The 17,545-nt window shown below is 40.5% G+C and overlaps 1 protein-coding gene across 1 annotated transcript; it reads right to left on the bottom strand.

Annotated features, from left to right (window-relative positions):
* Nucleotides 1-13,232: 13,232 nt before the first annotated feature.
* Nucleotides 13,233-14,650, bottom strand: LOC122061400 (glucan endo-1,3-beta-glucosidase-like). Its single transcript, XM_042624648.1, has 2 exons — nt 14,375-14,650; nt 13,233-14,285 (listed from the first exon to the last, which is right to left on the bottom strand). Exons 1-2 carry the CDS (start codon nt 14,466-14,468, stop codon nt 13,330-13,332), a joined length of 1,050 nt encoding a protein of 349 aa, XP_042480582.1. The 5' UTR covers nt 14,469-14,650; the 3' UTR covers nt 13,233-13,329.
* Nucleotides 14,651-17,545: the final 2,895 nt, after the last annotated feature.

Here is a 17,545-nt window from a genome sequence, read left to right as displayed (position 1 = left end):
AAAGTATATTTAAAAAAAAAAAAAAAAGTAATAGCTTACAATAGAGCCTTTAGATCTCTATTCCACCTTTGGCATAGCCATCACTAGAATAAAAATTCAAAACTAAATAAACTAAGAAATTACATGAAATGAAATCTTGGCCTATGCTGGGAATCCCACTCTAGATCAAAAGTGATGAATGTAGGAGCCATATCCTAGATAGTTGAAGTTCTTGATGCAGCTGCATGCTTTGCCAACTTGTTAGCCATCGTGTTTATTTCTCTGTGGCTATGAGAGATCATCCATGAAATATTATCCAAGTATCCTTTGTAAGACCACCACTGTTGCTGATACCACCAATGAATGACTTGATTTCTTATATAAGTCACCACTACTTGGGAATCACTTTCAATCCATAATTTTGTCACTCCTTTGGCTGCAGATATGTTGAGACTATGGAAAAATGCTGCAAAACTCTGCCATGAAGTTGGTCTTAATACCTTTCCATATTGTATAGCAACCCCAATTTCTTCCATTTTCATTTCTAATGATACCGCCTGCTCTTGAGCAACCTGGATTTCCCAAGGAACATCCATCAATATTGAGCTTATAATATCCTGATGGTGGTGCACTCCAAGTTAGCTCCATGATCTGATCTGCTTTTGGTCTTATAGTCCTTACCTTTAGCTTCTTAGAGAGAAGAAGATCCGGGATGGAACTGATATGAATTGGAATTATAGAGGAGAAATCACATATATCCTTCATAATGTATTGCATTAAATAGCTTACAGATCTGGATTGATTATCATATCTTCTTTTGTTCCACTCTGCCCATAACTGAAATGGGATAATTACTACTAGAGGCCACCACATCTTACTACAAGACAGGATAAAAATGCTAAAGGCTTAATCGAAGAAGAAGCAACAGAAGATAGAAACTGTATACTAGAATTATGTTGGGTCAACGTCACTACGTGAGAGGAAGACTAAGGAGAAAGAGGATGCAAGCATAGTTGCACAAATGCCAAGCTTTCAGCCGCTAAGAGTGTTGGACTTGGACTAAAGAATGAAAAATATAGTAATTATTGACTGACAAACGGTTGCAACTCCAAAGAGAAGGTTATATAGTTGTATATAGGGTGTCAAATAGGGTTTTAACTAATTATCGAGTTGATCGGTCGGTCCCATCAAGGGCCCATTGGGCTAGCCCGATCCAAATCGAAACCGATAATTCTTAATTACCTTAATCCGAAACCAATCCATTAAGGGCTCAGTTCGGCTTGGTCTGGGATTTTTTTGGCAGTTTGGGTTGGCCATAACGGTTTGGGTTCAATATTGACACCCTTATGGGTAAATAACTATGCTAGACTTGATCTTTCTGTCATAGCATGATACTGGTCCAACCAAATGAACTCTGTCTAGGAGCGCTTCCATCTCTCTCTCTCTCTCTGGTCTCACCCCTTTTTATGGATCTAGATCCTTTCCAATTCACCCATTGTGCAATTAGTTGCAATTCCACCTTCAGCTTGCAACACATGGAGTTGCTAACATGAACGACTAAGATATATATATAAAGAGAGAGAGAGAGAGAGAGAGAGAGAGAGAGCTGAAGCTTTTGGCAGATTGAACTCTGCAAACCTAGTCCAAATCCCTCTTGATCCATCATCCCCCGATCAAGACCCCCTTTCATTTTGAAAACGCTAAAACAGATCTCTCCCCACTTTTCACCTAGCGAACCTAGGTTGCCTCTCTCTCTCTCTCCCTAAAATTGACTTAGGTGGGGAAGCTACAATCATTCGATTTGAGTGTTCTTCGGTGGATGGAGTAGTCAGGGGTAGGAGTCATCGGCCCTTCTTCTTCAAAGCTCATAAAAAAAACTCTAGCATTTGTTACATGTAAACCTTGAAACGAATTCCGATTCCTCTCTCTCTCTCTCTCTCTCTCTCTAACATATGTCTCTCTTCTTGAAGATTTCAGGTGATTTCTTCTCTTTGTTTGCAGAGATTTACCCTTTTCAGTGAGAGGTGAAGAAGAGTTTACCTTTCTTCTTTGTTCTCATCCCTCTCTCTCTCTCTATATATATATATATATATGTGTGTGTGTGTGGGTGTGCGTGTGCGTGTGTGTGTGTGTTTGTGTGTGTTTGTAATTGCTTAGGGTGTATGTTCTCTGGTTTGAATGTATGTTCTCTTATTTAGGGAAATGTATGTTCTCTGGTTTGATGTGTGTTCTCTTATTAAGGGAAATGTATGTTCTCTAGTTTGAATGTGTGTTAGTGCTAGACCCGAGTGTAGGTTTTTTTTTTCCTTACATTCCTCTGCTGCATGAGTGTATGTTTCTAAGTTATAGTTTGTCATTTCTTGTATTCATGGCAGAGTCCTTGTCCCTTTTTTTTTTGCTTACAGTCAGAAAAGAGCGTATTAAAAAGAATGAGAATAATACAAAGAAGTCCAAATAGACAAAACTGAACAAACTTAAGACCTAAATCCACCTTCGGCATAGCCATCAGCAGAGAGAGAATTAAGACTAAATAAATAAAGCTACATCCTCAAAAGAAGCTTAACATTCACGAGAACCAGAACCTAGGCTTTTCCATTACATCCCATTCAATATCATTTGTAGAAAATCTAGGACCAGAGTCCTATTCCACAAAGGATCTAGTCACGACAGCATGTTTCGCAAGGCCATCTGCAACTACGTTGACTTCCCAGTTGTAGTGAGTCATACTCCATTGGATGCTATTTAAAAATTCCAAACAAGAAAACCACACTTGCCTTTGATTCCATGGAATTAAACCCTTCACAATGCACCACACAACAACTTGTGAATCGCCTTCAACCTCAATCCAATTCAAATTCAGAGCCTTGGCACTACGAGTTGCCTCAAAGAAGGCAGCAAATTCTGCATCAAAGTTAGAAACAATTCCAACAAAGGAGGTAAAGCATGTCATAGTATAACCCTTGTGGTTTCGGATTATTCCCCCCACACCTACGTAGCCCGGGTTTCCCAATTAGCATCTATTAATGTTTATTTTGAAACACCCCTCTTGAGGATGCTCCCAAAACAATTCTTGTATTCTCTTCTGTCTGGGCCTCACTCTAGTAAGGCAAATGGAGGACGTTAGCTGCAGCTCTTTTATATTCTTAACCAGCACTGGAGAAATATAGACAAACCCCTGTAAAAAAGATTGCTTTTGTCACTAGGCCAGGAGGCCTACCACTAGAATCATATCTTCTACGTTCCTTTCCAGCCAAATCTGATGGAGGCCAAATATGAGAGATGCAGACTAGATTTGCTTCAAAGGAGAAGAGAGAGACTTTCTTTTCCACCAAGAAAATAGTTCTTGGATGGAGGGAAATCCCAACCAATTTAGCTAAAAAACCTGAAGGAGATCAGACCATACTATGATTGAAAATCAACAAAATAAAAAAATATGGTCCATAGATTCCGATTCTTCATGGCACAACAAGCATCTAGAAGCCATTGAAACAACACAGAACAATACTTTTTCATCAATTGGAATCCTTCCATGCATCACTCACCAACCAAATAGAGAAGCATGTGGGGAGAGACCCTTAGCCCAAACAAAACTATGCCATGGGATACACATCGCTCTCAACCGAATCCCCTCCCATACAAAGCAAACTAAAAAGTTGCCTGATTTGTCTGGCCCTAGAAATATTTCCACTCCTTTGCATTTGCTTTATGCTGACTATATTTTTATCTTTATTAATGCAAATTTGAGCGGGGTGAAACACCTGAAGAATTTTTTGGACAAGTATCAAGGCTACTCTGGTCAGATTGTCAGTATGGAGAAGAACATGCTCTTCTTGGGCAAGATTCTTGTGTTAAGGAAGCACCGCATCAAAGAGATTATCGGAATTCCAGAATGTAAATTCCCAACTCAGAATTTGTGAGTTGAAATTTTTAAAGGTAGAGTGAAGAGAGATGTGATCTTATCGCTTATTGACAAATGTAAAGCGCGCCTGGCTGGTTGGAAAGGGAGATTGTTGTCTATGGGTGGAAGGGTTGAGTTGGTTAAATCTGTGATGTGCAGCATTCCTATTCATAATTTTGCAGTGTATTTATGGCCAGTGTCTTCCATTTCTCTTATGGAAAAATGGATTAGAAACTTCATCTGGAGTGGGGAAGCAGAATCTTCTAGAGCTATCACTGTGAAGTGGATGTATGTTTGCAATCCTAAAGAAGAGGGTGGCTTGGGCATTCGCAGATTGAAAGATATCAATATGACAATGCTCGCAAAGTTAGCCTGGTATATCAAGAATGATAAGTCGATAGCAGCCTCCTTCTTGAGAGGAAGGCTCCTTTCCTCATCAGGTACCCCTAAAAAGTTCTATGTCAGCTCTTCCATTTTTTCTGGGATTAGGAAACTTTTGAGCTATGTTGAAACATAGGAGCGATGGGTTGTTGGAACTGGCTTAGAAATTTCTTTTTGGTCGGATAAGTGGCTTTCCGAGAAAATAGTTATAGAGTCCATCAGCCTCAATCAGCTCCAAACCCTTGATGCTAAAATGGCAGATTTCATTGTTGAAGGCAAGTGGGAGTTGCCTCAGGTTCATTCTTTAGCCCTGTAAGAGATCTGTTCAAATATTAGGAAGTTTCCCATCCCTTCTGTTCCTCAACCGGATAGGAGAATTTGGTCCCTCACTCACAGAATGGGAGATAACGGATCACCCTAGTGAAGACCACGCTCCACACCGAAAAAACCAATTGGCCCCCCATTAATCAACACCGAAAGACAAGTAGAAAGCATAATCTGATGAATGTGATCAATGAGGATTTGGAAAAATCCAAACTTGAGCATAACATCAAATAAAAAAGTCCAATCTAGTGTGTCATACACCTTTTGAACATCTAACTTTAGCGCTAAGCCTCCTCCAAAAGCCTTAGCGTGCATGATATTGGCTAATTCTGACGTCAAACAAATATTAGAAGGGACCACCTTTCCTCTCTGGAATGCCCCCTTGCTCATCAGAAATTAGCCGAGGGAGCAGAGAAGAAAGGTGCATAGCCAAAATCTTAGGAATAGTTTTAAAGAAAAAATTTCCAAGACAAATAGGATGGAATTGGCTCACCCTCGTGGCACCTGTCACCTTTGGAATAAGAGTAAGAAATTGGAGTTGACCCCTTTGGTGATGGCGCCCTCAGAAAAAAAGTTTTGAACAGCCAAATATACCTCATGTCCTATAATATGCCAACATCTGCGGAAGAAGGATCTAGGAAAACCATTTGGACTTGGAGCGCTAGATGGGCCAAGATCAAAGACTGCAGCCTTAATCTCCTCATCAAATGGAGAAGAAGAAAGAAAATTATCCTCCATAGTGATGATCATAGGGATACAATCAAGAAAAGGAAAATTTTCAAAGTGGGACACAATAAATTGCCCTATCTCAACAGGATCAGAGAGAGTGTTGCCTGTATTATCAAGAACTTCCTTTATCTGATTTCTTCCCCTTTTAACTTTAGTCATAGTATGAAAAAATTTTGTATTTCGGTCACCACACTGATGCCACTTCATACGCGACTTTTCAGCCCATACCTTTTCCTGTAGGAGCAAGGCAGACTCATAATTCTTTTTTGTAGTTGTTTCCGCATTGAAACAAGACTCAGAAAATTCCATTTTCTTCAATGTTAGCACCCACCTCCTCTAGAATCACCTTAGTCTTGTTCACCTCCACATCTGCATTTGGAAATTTCTCCTTAGCCCAAGATTTCAAATGGAGCTTCAATCGCTTTAATTTTATTGCAACCACATACATTTGAGTATCATACACAGACACCTCCCAAGAAGATTGAACATATCTTAGAAAGTCTTCTTGATCAGCCCAAAACCTCTGCATTCGAAAAGGAACGTTGGATAGATGAGGACTACCTTCACAAAACACCACCACAGGGCAGTGATCAGAGTAGCTATTAGCAACCACCCTCTGCGAGCACCCAGGAAACAGGTTAAACCAATCATCGTTGCCCATACTCTGATCCAAAATAGCTCTAACATTCCCAATACGATGATTGTTAGACCATGTAAATTTACAGCTAGAAGATGGGAGGCACATTAACGAGGCAGTGTCCATCATCGCAACAAATTCCCTAGCCGAGCTAAGGCTAAACCTTCCAGGCCCACATTTCTCATGAGAATACAAGAAGGCATTAAAATCGCCAATATTGGCTCCCACCACACACAAATCATACCAAAGCTGCCTTCTCTCAATTTTGAAACTACTAGCATGAATCACAGAGAATAAGAATTTAGAACCATGAAGCTCCAGAGAAAGAGCCAAGTGTTGGGAAGAAGCACTAACCATCACTGGAGTCGAAACACCCAACTTCCACAAAACCCATAAATTAGGCACCATATCCACTCTTGAGTTCACAATAAGATTCGAAGAAAAACCCATGGAGGTAAAGAATTTCTTAGGACACTTCTCAGGACCCACCTTAGGTTTAGCAATGCACACCACCATAGGGTTAATAGAAGTAATCAAAGACCTCAATGAAGCTTTTACTCTACTATTCAGCACACCTTTAACATTCCAGAAAAAAATATTCATAAAATTAGGAAGAAGAAGATGAACTAGGTTGGGAGGACCCCCATCCCTGCAGAGACCGATCCACCATCACCAATTCCTGAACCCGCACACTTCTGCGCAGGACAATAGTGTTTCGCGGAGGGGATGGACTGTTACTCCTCACCTCAATAAAACCCTCGTTCGAGTCCATGGCCGCTTGATTTTCTAAGTCGTAGTGCAAAACCACAGTTCAACCATTGTTTCTGCATGCAACATTTGGAGTAGAATGCTGACTACGCAACTCCTAAGCCTCATGCAGCTCATGTGAGTTACACCCACCATCCACTTCAAGCAAAATCTCAATATTCCCATCTCCATAGGTGGGGCCCACCACATGGGTGGAATTCTCATAAGAAGACTCCACCAGGTTAGCGCCTAGGTGAGAGCACTCACTAAACCGTCCAAACATGGTTTCAAGAGCCTTTTCTACCAACCTTGAATTTCCAACTAATGATAGAGGCCTTTCATACGTGGAGTCAAAATCTGATTTGTAGCATGGTGGGTAATTGGAGTAAAATCCACTTCCCTATTATGTTGGTCATCCTGATTAGTTGGAGGACACCCCAGTAGGGGTTTCAAACAAGGCACCGGAAGGGAGAAGATGGGGTTCCCCTAGAAGGAATGGGTCAGATATCCAGCACTTCAAACCAAAGTTCCTAGCACCACTGGTGTCCTCCACCGTTCTCGAATCCGAATCACCAATTACCACAGGGTTTCCCAGGGGGAATACCCCAGTTGCCACTGTACTCATTCTTTCTTCCAATGGTTAGCCTCTCAAAACCCTTCTGACTCAGACATGTATAACATGAAAAGTAACTTCAACTAGAATTTCTGTTAGTTAAGTATACTTTTGTAATGTATGCTGGATTTTGTTTGGTTTGTCTAGTATGTGAATTTTTCTGTAGGAGGCTTACTTAGTTAGATGGGTAGGTGGTTAAAAGAGTTAGTTTCTCTGGTTCTTCAGCATAAATTTAAAGATTTTGAAGGATCCAATCTAGTAGTTAAAAGTTATTATGGAATACAAATTATGGAATCAGTTCACAATGATGAATGTGTCTGAACTCAACTCAAGGATGTTGAAACCAGGTGAAAATCTGTAAAGGTCTCTAGATCATGCAAAGAGAGAGAGAATGGGCTAATTTGGGAGAAATGTGATACCTTTCTAAACACTAACCAGATTCACACCTCACACCATATTCTGGCTAAGTTTTCTAAATCAGATCTACCAGTTGATGGTAAGTTGTAATTTTCACTTGGACCACTCAATAGCATGCATGGAGGTTCTAATAGACCATCCACAGTAGATACAGACCCAGTATGTCCAGTTGATGGTTTTCTTTACTCAAAGGAGCTCTTCTTCTCATTTATTTCTTTACTTTCTCTTTGCATCTTGCATTCCAATATCAGATATGTTTCATATTTTAGTGTTTTATTGTAGGTGTCATTGGTTAGCAAAGTACACCAAATCGTTGAATAATGGAGAATGCTAGTTTATTCCCTCAAGCTAGGCAAGGTGTAGATCTTGAGAGTGAATCTTGGGTTGGGATGTTATTTAATTAATAAGAAGAGTCGTATGATTTCTACAATAGCTATGGATGAGCTATGGGGTTCAGAATTAGCAGAGACTTAGTGTTTGGCTTCTTAGAAGTGTGGTTGGGCTAGCTTCATGAGATTTTAGTGCCTACTAGAATCTCAGTGTTGTTGAATGGAGGGCCGGTGGGGTTTTTTTGGTGTGGAACGTGGTTTGAGTCAAGGGGATCCCATTTCCCCTATGCTCTTTATTCTTGTAGAGGAAGTGTTGTGTAGGGGACTGAAGGGTTTGCTGAAGAGGGGATGATGAATTCGCTCCCTAGGCCAAGAGGTGCTATTGTTCCTAGTCATCTGCTTTTTGCTGATGACGTATTTATTTTCATGAATGCTGCTGCCAAGTATGTCAGATGTTTAAGAGATTTTCTACAGAAATACCAACAATTCTCCAGTTAGAAAGTTAACTTGGAAAAGAGTATGGTATTTTTTGGTAAGGTCGCTCCTCACAGGAAGAGGTTTATTGCTGAGTTGCTTGGAATTCCTATCTGTACTCTACCTACGAGGTATCTTGGGGTAGAGATATTTAAAGGTTCAGTCACGAAGGAAAGGATTCTCCCTTTGATGGATAAGATTAAGGCTTGCTTGCAGGGATGGAGGGGCAAACTGTTGTCTATGGCAAGGCATGTGGAGCTGATTCGTTCTGTGGTCTCAGGTAGGGGTGTCAATTCCTAAACCGAACCGGTAAAACCGGCCGGACCGAACCGATAACAACCCGGACCGAACCGAACCGAAGCCTTATTGGTTCGGTTCGGTTTCAAGTATTGTAACCCCAAAACCAAACCGAACCGCACCGAAAACCGGATGAACCCGAAACCAAACCGAAACCGGCTCAAAACCCGGACCGAAACCGAAACCAAACCGGTAAGAAACCGAAACACTCCAAAATTCATTAAAAAAATTAAAATTTGAATAGTTTTGTATACATTTGTATGGAAAATCGAATTCAAACTAGACCAAAAATCAAAACCAACCCAGTTACAAATCGATTTAAGAAATCGAAGTTCAACAATTCATCATTTGGTTGTTTCCTAATGGCTTCATACCGGTTTAAAAAACCGATCCAAACCGGTACCAACCCGAACCCAAACCGCACCGAAACCGACACCGGACCGAAACCGATAAATCCTTATTGGGTCGGTTTCGGTCACTTCCAAACTCACACCAAAACCGGTGGAACCGGACCGAAACCGCACCGACCCGGACCGTTGACACCCCTAGTCTCAGGTATGCCAATTCATAATTTTTCAATTTATTGGTGGCCTGAATCTATGGTTAAATCAGTGGAGTGTTGGTTGAGAAACTTTTTGTGGTCAGAGGAGATTGTCACGGTTAAGAAAATAATAGTGAAATGGGAGGAGGTTTGTATGCCTAAGGCTGAAGGGGGCTTAGGAATTAGAAGAAGAATGAGCGATGTGTGCGTGTCTTAGTAAGCTAGTGTGGCAGATGAAGCACGAGGAGACGACATTTAGTAAGTTCTTGCAAGCGAGGTTTATGGACAAGGGGGGAAGGCTCAAGGTGGGGTATAAATCTTCTTCAGTGTTTAAAGGTATAACAAAGATGTGGAATTTTGTTACTTTTAATGAGCGTTGGATGGTGGGGAATGGTGAGGATATTTTGTTTTGGCAAGATAGATGGTTGGGCCCCCAATCAATTGCGAAGTTATCTCCTCTACCTCAGTTTTGATTTTTTCAGAACACATGCAGGGTTGTTGATTTTGTGATGGACGGTCAGTGAAACTTCCCTTGGGTATCTTCTGATTTTTTGAAACGCATCTTCATGGAAATTAATAGCATCCCACTGTCGTTAGATCAGTAAGATAGATGCTGTTGGTCTTTATCTTCTTTAGGCTCTTTCACCACAAGGTCTGCTTGGGAGGCATTATGAAGTGGAAGACCTAAGGTGGGTTGGGCAAAGATGGTGTGGGGTTCTGATTTGTTGCCTTGTCAGTCGGTTTTTGGATGGAGGCTAATGTATGGCAAGTTGTCTTGTGATGATAAGGTAAAAAGGAAAGGGGTTTTCCTGCCTTCCAGGTGCGAAATCTACAGAAAGGCAGAAGAGTCAATTTCACATTTGTTTTTGGAGTGTGAGGGCGCTATTTTTATCTGGAGTGTGTTTGCAGAGGTTTTTGGAATTCCTTGGCCAAAGTAGTGGGCAGGTTTTTCAGAGCATATTAACTGGTGGTCCCAAAAATCCAACGGAATTGGTCTATGTCAGATGTGGATGGTTGGGCTAGTTCTCATTCCATGCTATGTATGGATGGAGAGGAACTCGAGGAGGTTTATGGGAGTAAACCGGTTATATAGACAGGTCTTTTGTCTATTATTGAAGAGATTAAATGGCGTGGTCCAGGGAGGAGTGATAGAATCAAATCAAGATTGGATTATCACTGGTGTAGTAGGCTGAAAATGGTGGTGCCAAGGCAAGGGTGAGGGGAGTGATGGAAGTATTATGGCTGTTGCCGATGGTGGATTGGTGGAAGTTAAATTGTGATGGTTCTTCGCTGGGAAGTCCAAGAAGGCTGGGGAGGCGCCAGGTGCTGGCATGTGTCATTCTCTCTCTTTTCCTTTGAAAAAGACCCTTTGCCCTCTTATGTCCAACTAGCCTATATCATTGTAGCATAGCACTAGTCTACCAAAAGCTGGCAGTATACTCAACACTCTTCCAAACCGTGTGTTTTGGATGATTTGAGCATGTCCTGGATGTTAACATGAGTTAGAACATAGATCCCTACTTTTTTCTTTGGCTACAAACATAGGGGATTAAAGGGGTGGGAGTCGTGGGACTAGATGAAGAATGAGAGCCTTGAAATCAAGACCTCCAGGATGCAAGTTCTCAACTCCAACGTTTTTTTTTTAATGACATGTCAAGTTTCTCGAACCAAAATTAATCAAGTCCATGCTTCCTCCACACCCCACTCTTTTATTGTAATAATATAGTATCGAGTTGAGTTTTTGGCAATTCTACCATAATGCTAGGGGTTTCAATCGGTCGATTAGGTTTGAGATCGGTCCAATTTTATTGGTTTCAATATGAGAATGGATGATCCAAAATGAAACCAATAAGGAAAGATTCGTTTTTGGCTTGGATTCGATTTCTATCATCAATTTGTTATCGATTTGAATTTGATTTTGATCCTGTTTTCCATCATTGGTTAGTGTGATCCAATTTTCAACCTGTTTCACAATGTCCCAATTAAAAGCTGATCCAATAAACTTTGGTTTGGTTCATTTCGGTTCAAGGTAGTACAGTCTAGTTTCACTGGTACCTTTGACACCCTAGCTTGGTGATGCACTAACATCATTACTACGGTTACAAAATTATTTAATCACAACTTGTAGATATCTAGTTCTCCAAGAATGCCTTACTACATTTTAGGGAAATTTTCTCTCTCCTAAACATACACTTTATTTACTCAAACTTTCATATCTAGAGTTCTACCTCTGATTCACCCCTCCAAAAAGTGAATTCTTCTTCTTTTCCCCTGTTTTTTGAAATGGCCAAATTATCCCTCCTATTACCCTATTGATAGGTTCTCACCGTCCATTTTTTCTCTTTTTTCTTCCTCCCTAAAACGCAACGAACCATCCTCTATGATTGTCCATCCCCCTCCACTTTTGACCGTGCCCTCAACCCACACCTACTGCAATCCCACGATCACCCTCACTCACCCTGCAAATTTCACCCCTCCCCTTCCCCTGCTCCTCTACGCCCTTTGCATCCATCCCCACCCACCTTACAAATCCTGCAACTTTGCCTTTCCCTCCATTGCCTCCTCTATGAACTATCCCTTTCCTCTCTCACTCTTACTTCCCCTATCGGCCTACCCCTCCAACCCCCAGCTCACCCAAACTCACTCTTGCGATATATCCTGCTTCTGCAATCTTCCTCCTATTCTATGGGGTTTTGGTAAAGGTTCGTATGGGATTTTATAGTAAATGAATCCCCCCACCTTTTTAATTTACTAGTGGGGTCAGGTTTTGTTAAGAGGGAACTCTTTATCCATGGATTAGATTGCCAAGTCCATATTAAGAGAGAAAAAAAAAATAATGATAGAAATCTTTCTAACTAGGATTACCATTAACCCTTTTTTCCTAACAAAAAGGCTTATCTTAGGATGTGAGTCATGTTTATAGTTAATAAGGCAACGCCATGAGTTGGGTGGTTTCAGCTAGATCCAATGGGAAAACGAATCCATCATATTGGGACACACGCCATACGGCCCATACCAGCCCATTTGAAAGGGTAGGAAAAACAAAAGCCCACCAGAAGGCAGAAGCAAGCCTAATGGCTCAAACATTATCCGGGCTAGCTGGGCCAAGGGTTGCTGCTGCCGCCACTTCACGGCCCAAGAAGTAGTCAGGATAGGAATATCAGAGTCAAAATTCAGAGCTTTACCCTTTTTATAGGGCATTGATGGTGTGTCAAATTTCTACCAAAAAGAAAAGATGGTGTACACATGCCCTTCCTGGCCTACACAAAGAAGGTTAGGGATGGGCCTGGCCTGGGCCAGGGCTTGGACCTTGGCTTTGGCCTGGTTGTTGGTATATTTTAATAGGCTAAGTGTTGTTTATTCTATGGTTTAATCCTTCATGAACCAGCATGTATTCATTTAATTATCATTTATATACTTTAGGGTGGTAATAGATCTCGTGAAGTTATCCATTGATGTGCCCAATCCACTGCTTCACTGGATTGGAAAATATTGGGTTTCTGAAGGTAAGGGTTTGTAACAAATGAACCCACCCCCAAACTTAATCTACAAGTGTGGATCAGGTTTAATTTTTTTAAGAGGGAACTCTTCCATGTATCCATCTATCAGATTTCCAAACTATTCACTCCTTTAAAAAAAAAAAAAAAAAAATACTAATAAAAAGGCTGTTTTAGGATTTCAGGCATATTTTGTAATCCATCATGTTGGGATACATGCCATACGGCCCATACCCAGCCCATTTGAAAGAAGAAAACAAGAATAGAGCTAATACAATAGTGGTTTATGAAATAATCAGACTTTTATTTATTAAACTTAATACATAAATTCAGAGCTGACCCCTTTGAGACCAAATTATTTTAGCATAGGCCGCGAAACTTTTATTAAGGATATGGGTATCTCTCTGTTTTATTTAAGATGGAAAAAACATAGTCTAGAGGACCACTTCTCTCTCTTTTAACACATTTAGGAGAAGCTGATTTGGTATTTGGCTTGTTTATCTGCACTGAATATTCCCCAGTAATTCTCTTCCCCTCCTCCAGTCTTTTGGTTCTCATCAAACATGGCAAAGATATAAGTCTCCAAAGCCCCAGACTTCATCGGTGTTCCATTCTTCACATGTTGAATCAGATTGTTGTTGTAAGTCTGTGCATTTTCTGCTGTTGTTGAGGTACCTCCTGCAGTTGGCCAACCGGTCTCCGATACAACAATTCCAACACTGGAACCACCTGCCTTGTCCAGAGCAGAGTAGAGAGCATCGACCATGGCATCAAACAGGTTTTTGTATCCAAGGTTACTGTATTGATCTGTCACCACAACTGATGTGGATGTAAAGAGGGCATAGGAAAGAGAGATGGAACCTGTGTTATCCTTGTAACTGAAGTAAGGATACACATTTGCTAGTAGTGGTGCCCCGTTTCCGGAAAGGAAAGATATAATTGGGTCTATATATGAACTCACATCTGAGCTGAATGCACCTTGGGATGGAGGGTAGGAGGTTCCAAGGAGTCCAGTTTCAACAGCTGTGGTCACTGTGATTTGTAAGCCAGCTGCTGAAATTGCACTGTGAATGTTTTGCATGGCGGTGAGAACGTAGTTTACATATTGAGAATTGCCATTTAAAGGACTGACTTCATTGCCGACGGCGATGTACCGGAATTTTACAGTAGACGAATAGGCTACCACATTTGTCTGCACCCAGTCACTTGCAGTGGAAGTGCTGCCTGCTATGCCTTGAAGTGCATCATTTGGGACACCCAATATGAGTTCAATGTTGGAGCCGCCGAGGGCTTGGAGAGCTGCTTGGTTTGGAGCATAAAGTCTCATCCTTTGGATGTTTTGGGATTTGTATAGATCCACAACTTCTTGTTGAGATGGTAAATTGTTGCCATCCATTCCATAACAAACACCAGTTTGTGCCCCTGCATAGATTAACCCAAAATTAGTTTGATATGATTATAGCAAAGAGCGAGCGAGCGAGAGAGAGAGAGAGAGAGAGAGAGAGAGAGACCTGTTGTGTCTAGCCACGCCATTAGCAGCCCAAAGAGAAGTAGCATTGTGGCCCCAACAATAGGGCATTTTCCAGTTGAAGAAAATGTAGCCATGATGGAGGAGATAAATAGAAGAAGCTAAGGGTTATTGGATATACTATACCAGAATCAACTGGGCTTCTTATATAGGGAGAGGTTGGCCCTGGAGCTTAAAACACGTCCAAGCTAGACCAACACCACGGTCAAGTCTAGAGCTTGAAAGCTTCCAAGACCCGCATCACACTCAAGAACTCTATATAAATTTTAGTTATTGAGACTTTTAGTAGTCAGAGGCTTGAATTGTAGCCACCTTATAATTAAAAGGCATGGGACCTAGCCTTGTTCAGTTTACCAAAAGAAAAAAAGACCTAGCCTTGTTTTTAGTTGAAGAGTCTTGAAGCCTTAAACTTCCTTGTTGAAAAGTCTATCCCATTAAAAAACCCTAAAAGGATATGCTTAAATGATTCCGGTTGTCTATTTCGGTTATGGGGAAGAAACAGATTGTGAGTATCAATGGGTGTCTACCTTCCTTACTTGCCATTCTAAATTTCGTACAAATCCATAATTGTGACCAAGTAGTCATTGATTCGTGTTAGGAAATCGTTTCTCCATGAAGTAGGGGTAAAGCTGTGAATATTATCATCTTCTCCAAACCCTGCAATGGCGGGAGACTCCTAGACTAGGTACACTTTTTAATATTAACAATTAATTTAAAATTGAATTAGACGAAAATAATAGAAATAAACAGTTAATCCATGTAGATTGAGCTCAATGACTAACAAATTTTAGAAATTTGATGTCTATTGATATGTATGTGGGATACTTTATAACCTGTACTAAATAACTCATGTACTCTTAAGTGGCAAATAGTGAAACTGAGCCTGGTTTAAGGGCATTTTGTATTGTTTTTGTTTTATACCCTTTCAAGTCTTTCACTCATTTTAATATATATATATATATATATATATTTCTTGGCACACTGATGCCTAGAAGTGCGTACACACACACAAACAGATTATCAAGAGAGAATAAATTCGTTGGTCAAGAAGGAAGACCATAGGTTTCCATGGAATTAATTTTTTTAATTTTCAATTTTGATTTATGCAATCTGTTAAAATAATTAATTTTCTCCTGTAGACATTATTAAACATGATAGGTTTTATATGGGTGTGTTGGATAAGATCAGGAAAGCAAGCTAGGAGGACTAAGTAACATGGGTATTTCGATGAGGACTCTTTGGAAATGTTATTTTTTTGATTCTTAATTTATATAATTTTCTAAGAGCAGGGTTCTCTCCTACCCCGTGTATGTTTGAGGGGGGGGTATTATGGAATCCTGAAAATGCAAAAACATCCTATGCAGTGAGTGCGAAGGTGCGGTGAGCATTGGATGGCTAAGAGGACCTTGGGGCATGTGCCCAGATGCTCTCAGCCATCTGATGCTCACCGCACCACCGCACTCACTATAGAGAATAACCACTCTTCTGAAAATAAGGGGAGGGGGAGGGGGACGGGGACGGGGACGGGGACGGGGACGGGGAGGGGGAGGGGAAGGGGGAGAGGGAACCTCAAAGCCACTGCTGCCTCTCCTAACAAATGAGCATTCATGTCTTTTTTGACTATTTAAACCGAGTTCATCTTTGGCCTTTAAAATTTTCCAAACTGTCATATAAATGGTTTGGTAATGACGAAATATTGGTAAACCTACAACAGATGCAGACAACCATTCTAGGTTTGAGGTTAAGGCCATTTTGATAAGGAAAAAGTTTTCCTAAGTCGGGGGCTGAAGGATGGAATGGTCCAAATATGACCCCCATCATTCCCCACTTAATCTGCCCTCATTATTGTACACTCCTTTTTGGATGAAATTTAGCTGTTGCCGGGTTGTAGCTACTATAACCCATGTGGTAGTCAAAAGAAATGGAATCTAAAAGGATATTTTGGAAAATATTATAATCTACAAGGGTATTTGTGAACCATAGGAGGAAGTGAATTATTTCATTTCTTTGACTGTCAACAAGGAGTTACAACCCAGGTATTAGCTAAATTTTTTACCTTCTGATGCCCTACGGTTTAAGGAACATTGTGGGTTCAGAAAAACTTGGTCCTTTTGATAATAGTAATCATGATTGTTTTTGGTACAAAATAATAATAACAATGATTAAAATCTTGTTTAATTGGTAAGCTATGATATAAAATCGTAAATTGTACATCTATCCAAGTTATGGGAGAGAGTTGGGCACGATGTCCACTTGCTGCAAGCTAGTAGCATGCACCAATGGGGGAGTAGGATGGGAGTGATAGGGGTCATTTCCAAAGGAGAGAGAGAGAAGTGGGGACCCCAATAATGTGCCCAGCTTTTTCCCCAAGTCATATAGCTCTAGATTGGATCCCAAAAATTTTTTACTTCTTAAAGCTATATCCCATTTTTATGGACCAGGCCTAAATGCACTTGAGGTCAACTCTAGTCATAAAGATTTGATGATGATGATGATGATATAAAATAGGGCAAATGAACTTATCTATCTATTTGTGTGGCCATTGTGTCACCGTAGAGCAATGAAATGTCGTGCAGAGGCATCAAGGTGGGGGGGGGGGGACTGTCTTTTTTGCACCTGCCTGTATCTGGGTATAGAACCACGGAAGTTGGTAGGGTTTTTTTTTCCTATAAAATTATCAACACATTCATGAAATTGCTCTGTTTAATATGTTGCATGCATTTCACCGCAACTAATTGTTTAAGGAATTGGGCAAATCCCATACCGGCATCACTGCATGGATTGAGAGTAAAAAGGGTAAATTTTTTTTTTTAAAGAAAAATAAGGGGTAAATCTGTCTAATCCAAGTCGATTCATACGATCCAGATCAATATCAGATCATATCAACCGAAAACGATCCTGATCCAATTCCCCATCTATAGTTCAATATATCATCTGTGTCAACATCTATAGTTTATTTGTTCCATGGGTAACACTGTCCATGAGTCATTTAAAGTTCCATTTGTTTGTTGGTACAGTTGATTTTCAACAAAATTAGTTGTTTCTGATAGTTCCTTTTCCTTACACTCTTACCTTATGTAAAACATGCAAATTTAGTTGATAGTTACAACTTATACATAGAATGGCCTACACAACTCAACTTCTATCAAAAAAA

Source organism: Macadamia integrifolia, chromosome 14, assembly GCF_013358625.1.
Source record: "Macadamia integrifolia cultivar HAES 741 chromosome 14, SCU_Mint_v3, whole genome shotgun sequence".
NCBI classification, from domain to species: domain Eukaryota; kingdom Viridiplantae; phylum Streptophyta; class Magnoliopsida; order Proteales; family Proteaceae; genus Macadamia; species Macadamia integrifolia.
This window is presented reverse-complemented; position numbering and strand designations above follow the sequence as displayed.

Bases quoted from the DNA above. Each gene is read 5' to 3' on its own strand.
- LOC122061400 (XM_042624648.1), bottom strand. From the start codon at position 14,468: ATGGCTACATTTTCTTCAACTGGAAAATGCCCTATTGTTGGGGCCACA. The intron at 14,286-14,374 runs GTCTCTCTCTCT...TAATCTATGCAG, and splicing joins GGCGTGGCTAGACACAACAG to GGGCACAAACTGGTGTTTGT.